Source organism: Stegostoma tigrinum, chromosome 17, assembly GCF_030684315.1.
Source record: "Stegostoma tigrinum isolate sSteTig4 chromosome 17, sSteTig4.hap1, whole genome shotgun sequence".
NCBI classification, from domain to species: domain Eukaryota; kingdom Metazoa; phylum Chordata; class Chondrichthyes; order Orectolobiformes; family Stegostomatidae; genus Stegostoma; species Stegostoma tigrinum.
The window spans coordinates 15,861,986-15,881,505 of record NC_081370.1 but is presented as its reverse complement, the minus strand read 5'-3'; the positions used below and the strand labels follow the sequence as shown (position 1 = coordinate 15,881,505).

At 41.9% G+C, this 19,520-nt stretch overlaps 1 protein-coding gene across 1 annotated transcript in view; it reads right to left on the bottom strand.

Moving 5' to 3' along the window:
* LOC125459486 (anoctamin-9-like) overlaps nt 1-19,520 on the bottom strand; it is a 170,566-nt gene that overhangs the window by 67,596 nt on the left and 83,450 nt on the right. Inside the window, exons 10-11 of the mRNA XM_059652224.1 lie at nt 19,189-19,293; nt 741-905 (exon numbers count right to left, since the gene is read on the bottom strand). Coding sequence (XP_059508207.1) covers nt 741-905; nt 19,189-19,293 — 270 coding nt within the window. The remainder of the gene's footprint in view (nt 1-740; nt 906-19,188; nt 19,294-19,520) is intronic.

Sequence of the window (19,520 nt, the reverse complement as noted above, 5' to 3'; positions counted from 1 at the left end):
AATCTTACCATTAACAATATGCTTGAAATGTTTGGAGATGTTCTTAATCTGAGCGCCAGGAAAGCAACAAACCATCCTAAATTTATGCTCATTGCCACAGTATCTCCGGTCTACCCCTTGACAGCAGAGTCCCCCATAACAATAATTCTTTTACATTTTGACAAATACTGTCTAACATAACAATCAGACTAAGTGTCCAATAACTGACTACACCTTCCATTTTCCTCAGAGACACTATCCCCTTCAACAGAGTCAAAAACTAAATATTTATTTGATAGCCTCTGGAGACTTTTGAACTATCTTCTTACCTTATTAATTCTGTTCCTTTTCATAGATGCTGCTCCGATGTTTCCAACATTTTGTGTTCTTATTACATTCTTGAATTACTTTCATGTGAGGAAATATTTGTTTAAAAATCTACAAATCCTCTCAGCCATTCTACTCTCAATATCAATCAGGCCATTATTAATCCACTGATTTCCTGGGAAGTTAAAATATCTGTAACACAGTTATTTCCCCATTTCAGTTATCTATGTAACTTGTACCTAGAATGCTTCATCTGGTGTTTATCCACGTTTAGAAATAGGGCTGCGCTGATAAAAGTCTTCAGTTGCCAACCAAAAAATAAAAACTGTGATGTGAATGAATTAAACATATTTGCATTTGTATGCTAGATGTTAGAAATTTTAGTTTTAGTTTTGTTTTAGTTAGTAGGACAAAGTATCTTGCTTCAGTCATACCTTAGTCATGATTATAATTGTCAAGAAATGCATCACAGCACTAATTATCACAGCCATCGAACTGGCATGTTCATGTACAAAAGCCACTGATGTTTTTGTTAATATAACATTCAGCACAATTCGGAATATCACAATGCCAAGTGCGATACTGATTATAACGGCAATCTGTAAAATAACAGAAGAAAAATTATACCTTTAAAATTGTCAAAGAAAGGTCAGGAACAGCAAGCAAAAGTCATTGTGAAAGATCCACAATTCTAGCATAATGTACAGAGATAAAAACAGTTAGATAAGGACACCCAAGGAATTACAAAATAGTAAATGAGGGTCATACCAAAGATAACCGACACTGATGTCATCAGTCTTGGTTGGATAAAAGTGGAACTCCACAACACTTATACAGTCACAACAGGCAGAGCAATAATGGAAAATGCAGTAAATAAATATACTACTAAAATAGTTAAAAGTTTCACGAAATAAAGATGGACAGAGACATACAACATTGTCATAGTGCATTATATTAGAAAACACTGGCAGAACATGTAGGCTTAGAAATGCGAACAGCTAGCGCTATGTTTCAGGTGCTAAACTGAGGCCTCCAAGGTGATAGGTAGATAATACATTCAATTCAAATTGTTAGTCTTTCACTCACAATATTAGATTGGGCTGCTCTATAGGTGCTCCATTTAAAACATGAACTTGTGAATAGATGTCCTGCACAACTGTGATTTTAGTATGAACTCGCCCAATTCATCATATGCTAAACTTGTCTAATATTTTGAGGCATGAACCATAATAATTTGACATACCCAACAATGCTCCTGCTGCCTGTCCCAGATAAATTACAGGTATGGCTTTGAGTGGATATTCAGCAGCTACATATGCCCAGATTCATGATCCCAAAACCAGCCCAGCTCGTACCCGCCTCCCTAACCTGTTCTTCCTCGCACCTTTCCCCTTTTCCCACCTCCAGCCACATCTCCATTTCCTACTTACTAACCTCATCCCGCCCCCTTGACCTGTCCATCCTCCCTGGACTGACCTATCCCTCCCTACCTCCCCACCTATACTCTCCTCTCCACCTATCTTCACCTCTATCTATCTTCGGTCCGCCTCCCCCTCTCTCCAAACATTTTAGTTCAGTGAGAAGTTAGAAATGCAATAGATTTTAAGCAAGTGAAGTTACAGTGGGTGGACGAAAGAATAAAAGAGAAGTTCTGAGATAGGGTGGATGACAGGAGATTTTAAATGAGAAAAAGGTCTGGCAAGCAAGGCCAAAAGGGTGGTAATGGTACAGATAAAGCAACAAAATTGTTTATAAGGAGGAGTGGATGGAAGAACAACGAATAGTTGCATTCTGAAAGCAAAAACAAGAGAAAAATAAGTTAATGCCAAAACATTGTTATTGTGTCAAAATTGTTTAACTTGGTGTTAGGTGCTGAAGACTGGGAGGTGTGTAACCAGAGGGTGAACTATTCTTTGCGTTTGCAAAGGGTTTCAATTTGTTAAGATCCCAGCTGATATTACTACTGAGCAAGTAATATCCCAGAAAAAAGTCTGGCCTGATAGATCATATTTAGGTTCTTTTAAAGTTAAACATAGGAATCTTTAATTGTAACAGGAGCTCATAGGTTGAAGACTAAATAAAAACCAAAAGAACTGCAGACGCTATAAATCAGGAACAATAACAAAGTTGCTGGAAAAGCTCAGCAGGTCTGGCAGCATCTGTGAGGGAAAAAACAGAGTTAATGTTTTGGGTCTGGCGAGGAAGGGTTCTGAGGAAGGGTCACCAGACCTGAAACGTTAACTCTGTTTATTTCTTCACAGATGCTGCCAGACCTGCTGAGCTTTTCCAGCAACTTTACTTTTGATCCTCATAGGTTGAAGATTTGTTTTTAACAATAAAACAAATTTATTACATAAAATAAAGAAACTAAATTAAGCTATCTAAATGTAACAGTTTGAAAGATTTCAAAGCGCAAGTCAAAACAAAATCCCATCTATTCCCCAACGCCATCACTTTTGTAGGTATTAACCTAAAATTTTCTTTCTTGGCCAAGATGACGTAAAATGCAATTCAATAAAATGGGGAGGAATTATATGAAGCCTAGTCATGACCAAATGACTAGAAATGTCACTGGTTTTATTGTCTTTCTGCGTTCAACTGAAGTAATATGTATATGTTTATATCAAGCTTTGTAACTCAGTAATAATGAACTGAACTATTACAGAAACTTTGGAAAAGCTGAAATTTTGTCTAAAACTCTTGCCTCTGTAAGGGATGGGCTGGTGCCATTGAAGCAGGCTGCTTTATATGAGATTGTGTCAAGCTTTTTGAATGTTGTTGGACCTACACTAATCCAAGCAAGCAAACTGCATTCCATCTCACTCCTGACTGGTGCCACATAGATGTGGAAGCATTGGGAAGTTGGGGATGAATCACTCACCGCATGATTCCCAGCTTTGGACCCATCTTCTTGTAGCTATGGTATTTATATGCAACAATAGGGAGCTTTTTGTGAAACAGGAATTTGCTAGGATGGCTGCATAATTTCACAGCAAATCATATATAATAATGTAGACTATTCATTGGCTGAATTTGTGATTGTCATGCAAATATGCCGTGTGGATGCACACAGATTTTTGGGTAACATGAAGGAAGGGCAAACTAAAGCTGATAAGCCTCTTTTTAAGGACACACAAGCAAGTCCTAATGAGTCAACATGAAAGGTATGACATATTTGTGATGTCTGCCAGTAGTTAATTTGATCATTTGCTGTAGACTGGACAGTGTAAACATTGAACACACAGCTTGTATGGAAGAGTATTACAAAAAAACTTGCCTCATAGCACAATAAGCCAGTTCAGGGAATAGAGATCATTTGATCAATAGATAGAAGTTAGATTCTGGTCTGATCTTCAGGCATGTCCACAAAAGCAGTTCACTTGTGATTGTAAGCACTGAATGCAGTTTTTTTTTGTTGTCTACTTTGTTTTAAGAAAGAACATTGGATACATTTCCATTGTTAGAACTGCCTTGGGTCATTACTATCCAGAGTAAACTCAAATAGACTAGGGAAAGTGGAATAAAAGCTTTATAGTTAATTAAAATCCTGAGTAATTTCCCTCTCCTTCTCTTTCCAATGTGTAGGTTTGACATATCTGCTTCTTCCCAATTCTAGACCAGTGAGCTGTGAATCCTTTTTCTTGAATATTCATACAACTGACAGCTTAGGCTTTCTCAGTTATTTTGTATTTTGCAAGGTTCCAACCAAACACTCCTGGTCTGGAAGTTTCACAAACTACGTTCTTGCACTAATGTAACTTATTTTGGAACTTGTCTGAACAAAATCCCTTACCTAGAATAGACTACTTGCACCTGACTTTAATCAGGTTTCTTTCAAACTGCATCCAAAAGTTTTTGTTTAAAAATTACTCATCATAAGTTTTGTTAGGCACATATAATGCTTTCTCTCTCTGGTCATAAATGCTCACAGTATAAACAAACTTCCAATGAACACTTTTTGAGGATAATACTGGTTTCAGAAAGAATAGTAAAATTTTAATATACTTCACAAAAATAGATCAACATCCATATACCGCTAGATTAAATTTCAATTAAAATATACAAATCACACACCTTTTATCACAACTGAAGCACTGCGGGAGGCTGAGGTTAGATAGGACTGCATGAGAGAAAAATAACAGTTGCACCTGTTAACTGAACGGTGTTATTTTTGAATTCTTTTATGGAATACAAATGTCACTGGTAAGGGCAGCATTTGTTGTCCATCCCAGCTGTCATTAAACTGAGTAGTTTACTAATCCAGTTGAGAGGGAAGAAGCTATTTAAATTTTATAAGCTGCTATGGTCAAATTTGAACCAATGCCCTCAATGCATCAGTTTGAGCCTCTAGAATAGGAAACCAACACTTTTACAACTATTTCGCATTTCTTCATGTACTACAAAGCAGATACAGACTTCACATTCTTTCCAAAGGGTAGTGCCCAGAAACAGACTCCATACTTTAGTTGAGGCCAAACAAGAATTTTATTTCTTTACTTGAGCATACTAAGGAGCATAAAAATCATGCTAACAAAAATTGCTGATGATATAAAAGTAGAAAATAGTGAAGAAAACTAGAAAAAAACCTTTAGAAGACACAAGCCACCAACTGGTTGGACAGTAGATAAAATGTAATGTGGATGAGTATACTTTGGGAGAAAAGCTTTGAATACAGTCAGTGGAAGGAAACTGAAATATGTAGATAATATCAAGTTCTGAATATTTTGTTATTATGTGAAGACTTAGGTTCTAAGGTGTAGAAAAATGGATTTAAGTTTTTCAGTTCTGTGGAGATCTGGCCTGGTTTTGCTAAATATCAGAAAGTCATTTTAAATAATGAGATCAAAACAGCACTTAGAAAATGTCATATGATTTTGGGTGAGTGACCAACAATCCAACACTAAAGTGTTGCTGTCTTGAGTTTTACAATTATGATACAGAGGAGCTAGTAGCAGGTTAACACAGAGGTTTCAGATCCATAGCAGCAGATGGGCTGTTATTATCAGGATCCAATCAGTAAAGGCTGCAGCAAAGTACTGAGGTCCTCAGAAGTCAATGAGAAGAAAGTTCTGGAAGCAGGAAGCTGTGAGGTTGACAGTGAGAAAGATTGTCTACAAGACTGTTGAAGACATGAATTTAGGGAACTCTTGTTAACTAATTAGAGAGCTGAGTCACCAATTTATGTTAGGGATTACAGGGATAGGCATTAAATTTAAAAAAAGTTTATTGAATACTAAATAATTTGCCAAAAGGGAATTGATTACATGCCAGCTGAGCTAAAAGCTTGGAGATGGGGTGACTTTGCTGAAGTTCAAGTATCTGTAAGGCTTTAAGTCCAATAAAAGGGGTCAATCCTCCTTTCTAATTTTTGTAATGAGATTCTTTCAATAGTTTTTATTTATATCCATAGAATCCATACAGTGTAGAAACAGATGCTTTTGCCCAACAAGTCCACACCGATCCTCAGAACATCCCACTCATAGTTAACATCATTCAAGTTTTTTATTTATTCACCAGGTATAATGGTTTCCTCCCACGGTTCAAAGATACACAGGTTAGGTGGATTGGTCATGCTGAAATTGTTAGTGCTATTCAGGGATGTGAAGACTAGGTGGATTAGCTATGATGAATGTCAGTTTATGGGAAGTAGTGGGAAGCCAGGTCTGGGTGGTGTGATCTTTGAAGAGTCAGTGCAGACTCGATGGGCTGAATGGCCTCCTTCTGCACTGTTGCGGTTCTATGATTCTGTTCTAAGAAACTTTTGTATTCTTTTGGTAAACCGACAGCCTCTTGTGACTAAGCTTAACAATAAACAAAAAGAATAGAAAACTATAGTCTATCAAGCCTACTTTACCCTAGAACTTGTCCAAGTTATCATCAACTGGGATTATAAGACATCTGGGGACTTAACAATATTATTCTCTCAAAGTGCAAGTACATGTAAATAAAGCCAAGGAAAAGGCTAATATAATTTTAGGTTTTGTAATTAGAGATGTAAAGTACAACAGTAGAAACGTCATAAAAGCAGAAAATGTTGGAAATACTCAGCATGCCAAGAACCATCTGTGGAAAGGGCAAAAGAATTAATGTTTCATATTCATGACCATACCCCTACAACCTATATATTCGTAAGAAACAACAGTGATTTTATTTATAACCAAGAGTTAATGGTAATCAAACCCCATTGCAGTCATTTCAAGCAATCCCAGATTCAAACAGGAGTCAGGAGGATGACAGATTCTCCTCCTCTCATTTTGTAATCAATTAATTGTCCCTATACCCTACCTACCAGTCTACTTCCAGTAAATGTAATTCCACCCACAATATGCAATTTTCAATACTCCATTGTGGAAAGGATAGTAAGATCAACTGTGACTTGTCTATGTGATAACAAGGATGAGAAACTATGAAGAAAGAAGACAAAAGAGATAATTCAAGAAACTGAAATGCTTGAGGAGAAAGAGAGAGAGAAAAAAAAATTCAGGCTTTCCAAAATTTTAGGAAGTTTAATAGAAGAAATAGGGAAACAATATTTTCTTTGGTTAACAAGACACTAATTATTAATTATTATTAAGAGACTAAGGACAAAGTTTAAGTGAAATGTCTTTTCAAAATCTTCCATAGAAGCAATTAAGACAAAGATTACTGCACACTTAGGCGTATCTGTACAACTACACTGACAGAGTATCAATAAACTATTGACATGGTATGATTTATCTGGCAGCAAAGGGCAGGAATGATTAGGAGTATTTTTGTAATCATACAGAAAGAGCATTGATAGACTTATGCCCAACCTCCCAAAAGAAATACACCTCTCACATGAAACATTCTATTGGATAGTTGCTCTTATTTCAACTCTTCTCTGTAACATAAAACAAAAGGTTATAGAATGTACAGTGAGAATATTTCCATTTTTGCAAAAGCAAAACAAGAGACTATAAAAACAAGACAGTCACTAAGAAATCAGAGAATTCAGATGAAAATCTTTACCAAAGAGGGGTGGAAATGTGGAACTCCCCACCACAGGAGTAGTTGTGGTAAATGGTGTATTTAAAGGAAAGCTAGTTAAGGATATTAAAAAATAACAATTGAAGATTCTTGTATTATGCTGGAAGAGGTAGATAAGAAAGGATTAGTGTTTACCCAAGTACAACATATAAGATAGAACACTAAAAGAGGTGAATGATGTATTTCTGTGTTGTATATTCTATGTAATTATTATCTTTTTCTTAAATTTGACCTAACATACAATTTTCTTCTCCAACAATAATGATTTTTTTTCTATTCATTTGTGGGATGTGATCGTTGCTGGCTGGCCAGCATTTCTTGCTCAACCCTAGTTGCCATTGGGAAGATGGTGGTAAGCTGCTTCTTGAACTGCTGCAGTCCTCTTGCTGTGGGTTGACCCACAATGCTATTAGGGAGGGAATTCCAAGATTTTGACCCAGTGACTGAAGGAACGGCGATATATTTTCAAGTCAGGACGGTGAGTGTCTTGGAGGGGAACTTGGAGACGGTGGTGTTCCCGTATGTCAGATGTCCTTGTCCTTCTAGGTGGAAGGATTAATGTTTTTGGAAGGTGTTGTCTGAGGATCTTTGGTGAATTTCTGCAGTGCATCTTGTAGACGTACGCACTGTTGCTACTGAGCGTCGGTGGTGGAGGGAGTGAATGTTTGTAGATGAATTAAATATTTTTTGTTCTTTCCCCTTCTTGTGTGACAGTTCAAATAATCCAAAGCATTTAAACAAAGAAGCACAAATCCACACTTGTGAAGAGACTAGTGGTGAGAAATTAATTTGGACAATTTCTTGGTGCATTGGGGTTGTAATTCATGACTTGCCAGAGATTGTTTTCACAGATGTAGAAGTGTACAGCCTCATATGACTCGTGCTGCTGGATGAGTTCACTTTCAATAAGGAGCCTAAAAGTAAATGCCAGAAACATGTACCACAACTAGCCTCCAACTCTGAAAGGCAATATGCCTCTTTACAGGGAAATTCATTGGATCAGAGAAACCTGATGAATGGTGCAAATCTAAATAAAGAAAAACACCACACTAAGAAAAAGGTTCCGAGGTTCTCAGAGCAATAATAGAGGCATTAGTTATTGAGTCAGACAGAAAAGAAAGGTTATTTTTCTGCAAGAATCCAGAAGACCCTCAAGACCATCTCATGAAGCAGAGTATGTAACAAGGGAGGTCAAGACCAAAAACTGGCCCAAAAATACTTGACAACAGCTTTGAAGAATGCTGAATATGGCCAAGGTCAGTGGATGCAATGTTATATCAAATGTCATCAAATAAAGCACCAGCCTCTCATGTGTTTTCTACTTTATTCATTCACAGGCTATGGGCATCCTTTAGACGATGGTGAGCAGCTAATTTCTTTGATTTCACATAGTTATTTGCTTGACCATTTTGGGAGAGCAAGTGAGAGATGACAGCCAGGAGTAACAGATAAACCAGGCTGGATAAAGTGAGGAGTAAAGTTCCCTCAAGGTCATTAGTGGACCAGATAGATTTTTCTAACAATCCTGTAGTTAGATGGACAACGTTAATAGTACTATATTTTTGTTTCAAGTTGATTTCTTGTCTGAATTTAAATTGGATTGCAAGCCCTGGTTTTGGGATTATTAGACCACTAATATAGACACTAAGCCATTATTTTCTACAGTGCCCCTCACTCTTATTACCCAGCAATATTCAGGAGCACTGTGGACTTGTGGTTAACATACTATTGTCACCTATGCACACACTTTCCAATGATGGTAGCATAAACCCAAGAGATATTGAGTACACTGAGACTATACTCATGGGGATTTAGAAGAATGGGCTGGAGGGGGAACTTGTATAAACATATATAATCATGCAGGGAATAGATAAGATAGAAGCAGTGAGGCTGTGTCCACGGGCTGGTGAAACTAGGCTAGGGGCACAGCCTCAAAATAAGGAGGAACAGATTTACAGCATGAGTCGAGGAGAAACTTCTTCTCCCAAAGGGTTGTGAATCTGTGGAGTTCCCTGCTCAGTGAAGCAGTTGATGCTACCTTGTTGAATGTTTCAAAGGCAAAGATAGAGAGATTTTTGAAAAGTAACCAAATTAAGGGTCAATGATGAGTGGGCGGTAAGTGGAGCTGAGTCCACAAAAAGATCAGCCATGATCATATTAAATGGCGGAGCAGGCTCACAGGGCCTCATGGCCTACTCCTACTCCTATTTCTTATGTGCTAACCCAAATCTTGTGCCTTCCATGTGCCTCCAGTAAAACATCACCCAAACAGAGTGGCATATTGTGGATGATATTCTGCCCAGCCCCCTGCAGGAAAAATTCACACATAACAAGAGGCTACACAGAAAACTGGTGGAGGACAGGCAAACCTTCATTTGTTGAGATGAAAGAAGACATGGTGCTGTGAATCATAGGTCATCTGAGATAAGGCCTATGACATCCTGTGCCACAAAAACCATTGAGAATAAAGCTAAGTTATTGCCTGAGAGATAATGGGAACTGCAGATGCTGGAGAACCCAAGATAATAAAATGTGAGGCTGGATGAACACAGCAGGCCAAGCAGCATCTCAGGAGCACAAAAGCTGATGTTTCGGGCCTAGACCCTTCATCAGAGAGGGGGATGGGGTGAGGGTTCTGGAATAAATAGGGAGAGAGGGGGAGGCGGACCGAAGATGGAGAAAAGAAGATAGGTGGAGAGGAGAGTATAGGTGGGGAGGTAGGGAGGGGATAGGTCAGTCCAGGGAAGACGGACAGGTCAAGGAGGTGGGATGAGGTTAGTAGGTAGGAGATGGGGGTGCGGCTTGGGGTGGGAGGAAGGGATGGGTGGGAGGAAGAACAGGTTAGGGAGGCAGAGACAGGTTGGACTGGTTTTGGGATGCAGTGGGTGGAGGGGAAGAGCTGGGCTGGTTGTGTGGTGCAGTGGGGGGAGGGGACGAACTGGGCTGGTTTAGGGATGGGGAGGGGGAGATTTTGAAGCTGGTGAAGTCCACATTGATACCATTAGGCTGCAGGGTTCCCAAGCGGAATATGAGTTGCTGTTCCTGCAATCTTCGGGTGGCATCGTTGTGGCACTGCAGGAGGCCCATGATGGACATGTCATCTAAAGAATGGGAGGGGGAGTGGAAATGGTTTGCGACTGGGAGGTGCAGTTGTTTGTTGCGAACCGAGCGGAGGTGTTCTGCAAAGCGGTCCCCAAGCCTCCGCTTGGTTTCCCCAATGTAGAGAAAGCCACACCGGGTACAGTGGATGCAGTATACCACATTGGCAGATGTGCAGGTGAACCTCTGCTTAATGTGGAATGTCATCTTGGGGCCTGGGATAGGGGTGAGGGAGGAGGTGTGGGGGCAAGTGTAGCATTTCCTGCGGTTGGAGGGGAAGGTGCCGGGTGTGGTGGGGTTGGAGGGCAGTGTGGAGCGAACAAGGGAGTCACGGAGAGAGTGGTCTCTCCGGAAAGCAGACAGGGGTGGGGATGGAAAAATGTCTTGGGTGGTGGGGTCGGATTGTAAATGGCGGAAGTGTCGGAGGATGATGCGTTGTATCCGGAGGTTGGTGGGGTGGTGTGTGAGAACGAGGGGGATCCTCTTTGGGAGGTTGTGGCGGGGGCGGGGTGTGAGGGATGTGTTGCGGGAAATGCGGGAGACACGGTCAAGGGCGTTCTCGATCACTGTGGGGGGAAAGTTGCGGTCGTTGAAGAACTTGGACATCGGGGATGTGTGGGAGTGGAATGTCTTATCGTGGGAGCAGATGTAGGAAGTGGGAGGAGTTGAAAGAGTCCTACAGACTAAGGAGGTGACCATGGGCACCCGCATTGGCCCCAGCTATGCCTGCCTCTTTGTAGGTTACGTGGAACAGTCCCTCTTCCGCACCTACACAGGCCCCAAACCCCACCTCTTCCTCCGTTACATTGATGACTGTATCGGCGCCGCCTCTTGCTCCCCAGAGGAGCTCGAACAGTTCATCCACTTCACCAACACCTTCCACCCCAACCTTCAGTTCACCTGGGCCATCTCCTGCACATCCCTCACCTTCCTGGATCTCTCAGTCTCCATCTCAGGCAACCAGCTTGTAACTGATGTCCATTTCAAGCCCACCAACTCCCACAGCTACCTAGAATACACCTCCTCCCACCCACCCTCCTGCAAAAATTCCATCCCCTATTCCCAATTCCTCCGCCTCCGCCGCATCTGCTCCCACGATAAGACATTCCACTCCCACACATCCCAGATGTCCAAGTTCTTCAACGACCGCAACTTTCCCCCCACAGTGATCGAGAACGCCCTTGACCGTGTCTCCCGCATTTCCCGCAACACATCCCTCACACCTGCCCCCGCCACAACCGCCCAAAGAGGATCCCCCTCGTTCTCACACACCACCCCACCAACCTCCGGATACAACGCATCATCCTCCGACACTTCCGCCATTTACAATCCGACCCCACCACCCAAGACATTTTTCCATCCCCACCCCTGTCTGCTTTCCGGAGAGACCACTCTCTCCGTGACTCCCTTGTTCGCTCCACACTGCCCTCCAACCCCACCACACCCGGCACCTTCCCCTCCAACCGCAGGAAATGCTACACTTGCCCCCACACCTCCTCCCTCACCCCTATCCCAGGCCCCAAGATGACATTCCACATTAAGCAGAGGCTCACCTGCACATCTGCCAATGTGGTATACTGCATCCACTGTACCTGGTGTGGCTTCCTCTACATTGGGGAAACCAAGCGGAGGCTTGGGGACCGCTTTGCAGAACACCTCCGCTCGGTTCGCAACAAACAACTGCACCTCCCAGTCGCAAACCATTTCCACTCCCCCTCCCATTCTTTAGATGACATGTCCATCATGGGCCTCCTGCAGTGCCACAACGATGCCACCCGAAGGTTGCAGGAACAGCAACTCATATTCCGCCTGGGAACCCTGCAGCCTAATGGTATCAATGTGGACTTCACCAGCTTCAAAATCTCCCCTTCCCCCACCCCATCCCTAAACCAGCCCAGTTCGTCCCCTCCCCCACTGCACCACACAACCAGCCCAGCTCTTCCCCTCCACCCACTGCATCCCAAAACCAGTCCAACCTGTCTCTGCCTCCCTAACCTGTTCTTCCTCTCACCCATCCCTTCCTCCCACCCCAAGCCGCACCCCCAACTCCTACCTACTAATCTGATCCCACCTCCTTGACCTGTCCGTCTTCCTTGGACTGACCTATCCCCTCCCTACCTCCCCACCTATACTCTCTCCACCTATCTTCTTTTCTCTCCATCTTCGGTCCGCCTCCCCCTCTCTCCCTATTTATTCCAGAACCCTCACCCCATCCCCCTCTCTGATGAAGGGTCTGGGCCTGAAACGTCAGTTTTTGTGCTCCTGAGATGCTGCTTGGCCTGCTGTGTTCATCCAGCCTCTCATTTTATTACCTTAAGTTATTGCCTGAGATGACTCTACTTCCTCCTCATCTAAATCTAAACAAGTAAAAAGGCAATACCAAACCAAGGAGAAGGTTCTAAGGTTCTTAGACACAATACTGGAGGCATTAGTAATTGAACAACAACAACAACTAAGAAAGGGTCGCCAGACCTGAAACATTAACTCTGTTTTTCCCTTCACAGATGCTGCCAGACCTGTTGAGATTTTCCAGCAACTTTGTTTTTGTTCCTGATTTACAGCATCCGCAGTTCTTTCAGTTTTTATTGCATTAGTAATTGAGTTGGACAGAAAAAGAAGGGCTATTTTCCTACAAGAGTCCCGGAGACCCTCAAGGTAAGCCCATTAACTTTCATTGGAGCATCTAACAAGGGAGGTCAATGAGGTAAAACTGAAGGTGATGTGATTATAAATCTGTTGCTTTCATGCCTCATCATAAATCTCTCTTGCTTTTCTGCCTTCAGAAACCCAAGAATCATCACTTGGCCAGCTGTAACACACCCAGCCATATAAATAATGTGATAGCATTTAAGAGACTGGGAATTCTATGACAAGTAACATACTTTCAACAAATACAAGGCCCAAGTCAGGAGTGTGATGAAATATTCCCCTCCCACTTGCATGAGAGTTATTCTGACAACAGTTAAGAAGCTTGACACCATCCAAGACATAACAGCTGACTTAATCAGCACCCAATCCACCAATCAAGACATTCACTCCCTCCATTGCATAGTGGCAGCAATGTGTACCATTTACAAGATGCACTGCAGGAACTCATCAATAATCCTTCAACAGTACATTTCCAATCTGCAAGCTCAATCATCTGAAAGGTCAAAAGCCTACAGGAACGCTACCACTTGGAGGTGGTGGCTTTCCTTCAACCACACACTATTCTGACTTGGAATTACATTGCCATTCCTTTGCCATTGCTATGTCAGACTCCAGGAATTTACTTTCTAATAGCAGTCACTTGCGCAGATGAACTACCATAGTTACAAAGATGGCTTATTATTACCATCTCAAGGGTAATTAGGTATAGGCAAAAACACTGGCCTCATAAGCAATAGCCACATGCCCCAAAAGAAAAAATTTAATATAGAAGAAAACTGACTCCATCAGTCCCAGTAGAAGTGTGTATTGCTATTTAAACTGACTTTCTTAGACTGCACACCTTAGAACATAGAACATTACAGCACAGTACAGGCCCTGCGGCCCTCGATGTTGTGCCGACCTGTCATACCGATCTGAAGCCCATCTAACCTACATTATTCCATGTACATCCATATGCTTATCCAATGATGACTTAAGTGTACTTAAAGTTGGCGAATCTACTACCGTTGCAGGCAAATCGTTCCATTCTCTTACTACTCTCTGAGTAAAGAAACTACCTCTGACATCTGTCCTATATCTTTCACTCCTCAATTTAAAGCTATGCCCCCTCGTGCTCGCCATCACCATCCTAGAAAAAAGGCTCTCCTTATCCACCCTATCTAACCCTCTGATTATTTTATATGTTTCAATTAAGTCACCTCTCAACCTTCTTCTCTCTAACGAAAACAGCCTCAAGTCCCTCAGCCTTTCCTCGTAAGACCTTCCCTCCATACCAGGCAACATCCTAGTAAATCTCCTCTGCACCCTTTCCAAAGCTTCCACATCCTTCTTATAATGCGGTGACCAGAACTGTATACAATACTCCAAGTGCGGCCGCACCAGAGTTTTGTACAGCTGCAGCATAACCTCTTGGTTCCGGAACTCGATCCCTCTATTAATAGAAGCTAAAACACTGTATGCCTTCTTAACAGCCCTGTCACCTGGGTGGCGACTTTCAAGGATCTGTGTACATGGACACCGAGATCTCTCTGCTCATCTACACTACTAAGAATCTTACCATTAGCCCTGTACTTTGCCTTCTGGTTACTCCTACCAAAGTGCATCACCTCACATTTGTCCGCATTAAACTCCATTTGCCACCTCTCAGCCCAGCTCTGCAGTTTATCTATGTCTCTCTGTAACCTACAGCATCCTTCGTCACTATCCACAACTCCACCGACCTTAGTGTCGTCTGCAAATTTACTAACCCATCCTTCTACGCCCTCATCCAGGTCATTTATAAAAATGACAAACAGCAGTGGACCCAACACCGACCCTTGCGGTACACCACTAGTAACTGGTCTCCAGGATGAACATTTCCCATCAACTACCACCCTCTGTCTTCTTTCAGCAAGCCAATTTCCGATTCAAACTGCTATATCTCCCACAATCCCATTCCTCCGCATTTTGTACAATAGCCTACTGTGGGGAACCTTATCCAACGCCTTGCTGAAGTCCATATACACCACATCAACTGGTTTATTCTCATCTACCTGATCGGTCACCTTCTCAAAGAACTCAATAAGGTTTGTGAGGCACGACCTTCCCTTTACAAAACCGTGCTGACTATCCCTAATCGATTTATTCTTTTCTAGATGATTATAAATCCTATTCCTTATAATCTTTTCCAACACTTTACCAACAACTGAGGTAAGGCTCACTGGTCTATAATTACCAGGGTTGTCTCTACTCCCCTTCTTGAACAGGGGAACCACATTTGCTATCCTGGCACTATTCCTGTTGGCAATGACGAGTTAAAGATCATTGCCAAAGGCTCGGCAATCTCCTCCCTGGCTTCCCAGAGGAGCCTAGGATAAATCCCATCCGGTCCAGGGGACTTATCTATCTTCACATTCTGTAGGATTTCTAATACCTCTTCCTTGTGAACCTCAATCCCACCTAGTCTAATAGCCTGTATCTCAGTATTCTCCTGGACAATATTGTCGTTTTCTAGAGTGAATACTGTCGGAAAATATTCATTCAGTGCTCCCCCTATCTCCTCTGACTCCACACACAACTTACCACTACTCTGCTTGATTGGCCCTAATCTTACTTTCGTCATTCTTTTATTCCTTAAATACCTATAGAAAGCCTTAGGGTTTACCCTGATCCTATTCACCAACAACTTCTCATGTCTCCTCCTGGCTCTTCTCAGCTCTCTCTTTAGGTCTTTCCTGGCTACCTCGTAGCCCTCAAGTGCCCTAAATGAGCCTTCACATCTCATCCTAACATAAGCCTCTTGACCAGAGATTTCACCTCCTTCGTAAACCACGGCTCCCGCGCTCTACAGCTTCCTCCCTGCCTGACAGGTACATATTTATCTAGGACACACAGGAGCTTTTCCTTGAATAAGCTCCACATTTCTAATGTGCCTATCCCCTGCAGTTTCCTTCCCCATCCTATGCTCCCTAAATCTTGCCTAATCTCATTGTAATTGCCTTTCCCCCAGCTATAACTCTTACCTAGTGTATACACCTATCCCTTTCCATCACTAAAATAAACATAACAGAATTGTGATCGCTATCACCAAAGTGCTCACCTACTTCCAAATCTATCACCTGGCCGGGCTCATTACCCAGTACCAAATCTAATGTGGCTTCTCCCCTTGTTGTCCTATCTACATACTTTGTCAGGAAGCCCTCCTGCACACACTGGACAAAAACTGACCCATCTATAGTACTCGAACTACAGTGTTCCCAGTCAATATTTGGAAAATTGAAGTCTCCCATGACAACTACCCTGTCTCTCTCATGCCTATCGAGAATCATCTTTGCTATCCTTTCCTCTACACCTCTAGAACTATTCAGAGGCCTATAGAAAACTCCCAACAGGGTGACCTCTCCTTTCCTATTTCTAACCTCAGCCCATATTACCTCAGTTGACGAGTCCCCAAACATCCTTAGAGAATAGCATTGAGTTGAGATCAATGCATAGTAAGTTATTAGGTGACTAGACTTTAGCTAGGCACCAAGGATAACTTGTGTCAACTTACTGGAGGGATTGTTGCAAATAGGTCTGCTACAGGGGACTCAGATGGGGCATCGACAAATAGGACAATGTTGACGAGGATGAACACACCAAGATGCTTGGGGCATCAGCTGACCAGCCTGACAGCCTCCTGTAGTTGTTAAGGAACCTGGGGTAATCTAACTCAATATGGCAGAAAGTATCACACAGAACCTGGAGTCCATCATAGAAGTGGTAGCCAACTCAGCACCAGACTGAACATGAAGGGAGTGATTAGTGGCTAATATCACAGCTTCCATTGCAGACAGAATATGGCAACCAACATCTCAGAGCTATAGTGGAAGCTTAGGTGAAGATGATGAGATCCAGGTTTGCTGTGTTGCAAACACAGACTGCTGTCATCCTGAAGGTGGAATTCAACGCTCAAAGGGACATGAAGGAACTTACAGCTGCCTAGCAAACTGCTCCAACAGATTACAAAGGCTGTAAGTTGTTGCTCCATGGGAGTGCAGTACCACAATGGTACATGCTATTGTCTTTCATAAAGATATGATTTGATTTCATATCGGAGTGGCTCAATCAGGGCTATTTGCTGATCCGAGCAAAGCCAGATTGCTATTGCTCATGGTAAGATAATGAAATTCACAGCCAGGGCTTCAAGGTCTGGAGTTAATCAAGGGATTCAGCAAGGCCAAGCGCATACTGTACAAGTAAAAATCATCTGCCAGCCATGTTACAGTAACTGGGATAATGCTGTTTTAGTGCACAAAAGCAGACCAGAGCATTTGCAAAACATTTGGAAAACGATTGTGCAAGGATAGTCAATTCTTTTACTTTGCTTTATTGATACATTGCTCAATAAAGTTGTTGTGATGGATTTTGCATTGGTGTTTATTGCATGACTTAGCCTGAGGAAACATTGTTTTGGAAAGTCTAAAATGGATGTTCCACAAAAGAAAAGTGGATCTGTATTAGGACTGGGGAAGTTCATTTTAATTGAAGCAAAAACTCAGTAGGCAATCCCTCTCACTTCATCTTGCTGTGATAGTACGTATGGTCTGCTCCCCTCCTCCTTTCCCTCAAAGGCAGTGTCTAGATTCCAGCAGGTAATGGCTGAGTGTGCATAACCGTATGTTGTGTGTATTCAGTATACCACTCCAAACATGAATTGTCTCTTGGACATGTACTCCACAGATCTAAGCTACTACCTGGCTACTAGACAATCTCAGTGGCAAAATCTCTCCTTTATAAATCCAGCACCCAGATCCGTATGTTGTGGGTAGCTTTCATAGAAAGCCCTCCAACAAGATATGGTGGGACATTGCAGGAGTGTCATGAGTCATGTGTGGAATACGTAACCCTTGCAACAAGCTGCCTTCTTGTTGTCCACCTCTGGATGACTGAAAAAGGTGAGAATTGCTAAGTGTATCAAGATAAAAACAATATGGATGCTGCAAGGTCAGTAGGCATTCATTCATTTATTGGTGTAATCGCACAATAAGTGCACTTTGGCTGAAGTGAAGCCCTTACAGTTGCAGTATTAGTCCCCATTGACTGAAAGGATCTGTGGAGTTACATGTGTGGAGTTGCTTGTGCTCTGCAACATCAGGCAGATCAATATCCTGGAAAATGTAAAAGCATTTTTATCCTGTTTTTTTTCCTCCTAGAGAAAAGAGGATGAAATTCTATCTCCTATTCTGATTGCTTTCTGAATACTTCAGTGGTAGTACAGCTGACATGTTTGCTTTCTGCTACTGCCTTAAAGGGAAATCCTGATACATAGAAAAGATGATGGTGATCTTCACAGTCACTGTTTGAAGCACAAGGTCAAGGCCAAGCGCATACTGTACAAGTAAAAATCATCTGCCAGCCATGTTACAGTAACTGGGATAATGCTGTTTTAGTCTTGGAAATTGCTTTTGGCGCACAACAATTTCAGAGTGTTATTCCAAGAAGACAATCTCATGGTAAATCCTTTTGGGAAAGACTTTCTTCTCCTTCCTTGATGAAGAAGTTCTACTCTCTGACCCCTCCTCTGCATTGCCTGTTTTTTGCCAAAGCAAGTTACTGGATCTCATATCAATGTAAGCCAATATTATTTTCAACCTTTCTGCAGTCTATACTCCTCCAGTAATTTACCAGAGTCTCCCCTAACTTTGCCTGAGCACTCCTGTTATAAAATCTCTTCAGATGCAATACAGCCATTGGATAAGCCTCATTAATAGGCCCATATTACTTCCAAATGTTTGTTCAAGAGTGAACTGCTGCCAATATTTGCTGCTCAATTACGATATCCTGATATTGTATGACTTCACTGATGTCAGTCAATTTACAACAGTGCATATTCAATGACTTGCAGTGCACTCAGAGATGCACTTCTGTATACCATCCGAGTTGACTCTTGTTCTGAGGAGTGTGCAATAAGCATCCAGCATACCGTCCTGTGCTTCAACTTTGCAATTAAACCTGTGGACCACTACTTCATAAATTAATTTAAATTTTAATTAATAAGTACATTGTTTGCCATTTGTGGATTAAAATATTGAGTTAAATTTTGAATGACGTAGTACATACTAACATATATACCAAACATACTATGATTTCAGAAGATATTCTTACCAGAAGAAATCCCAGCATGAGGACTATTGTGGCTCGCAGGTATGAATAGTGGTACTGTGTCGGTGGCACATCAGGGTCATATATTAGCCCAAGAGCAAGTTCTTCCTGTATGTAAGATAAATATTTTGAGTGGATGTTTCTCTTAGTCAACTAATGCTGAAGGTTCATTAACTTCAGTCCTGCACTGTTGGTCAATATGAAACCTCTACTCATTTTGACAGTTGATTTTTAAAGTGAACATACTAACACATGAATTAGCAGTAGGAAATGGTCATTCAGTCTCACCAGCCTCTTCTGTCATTCAACAAGATTATGACTAATCTGATGGTAGC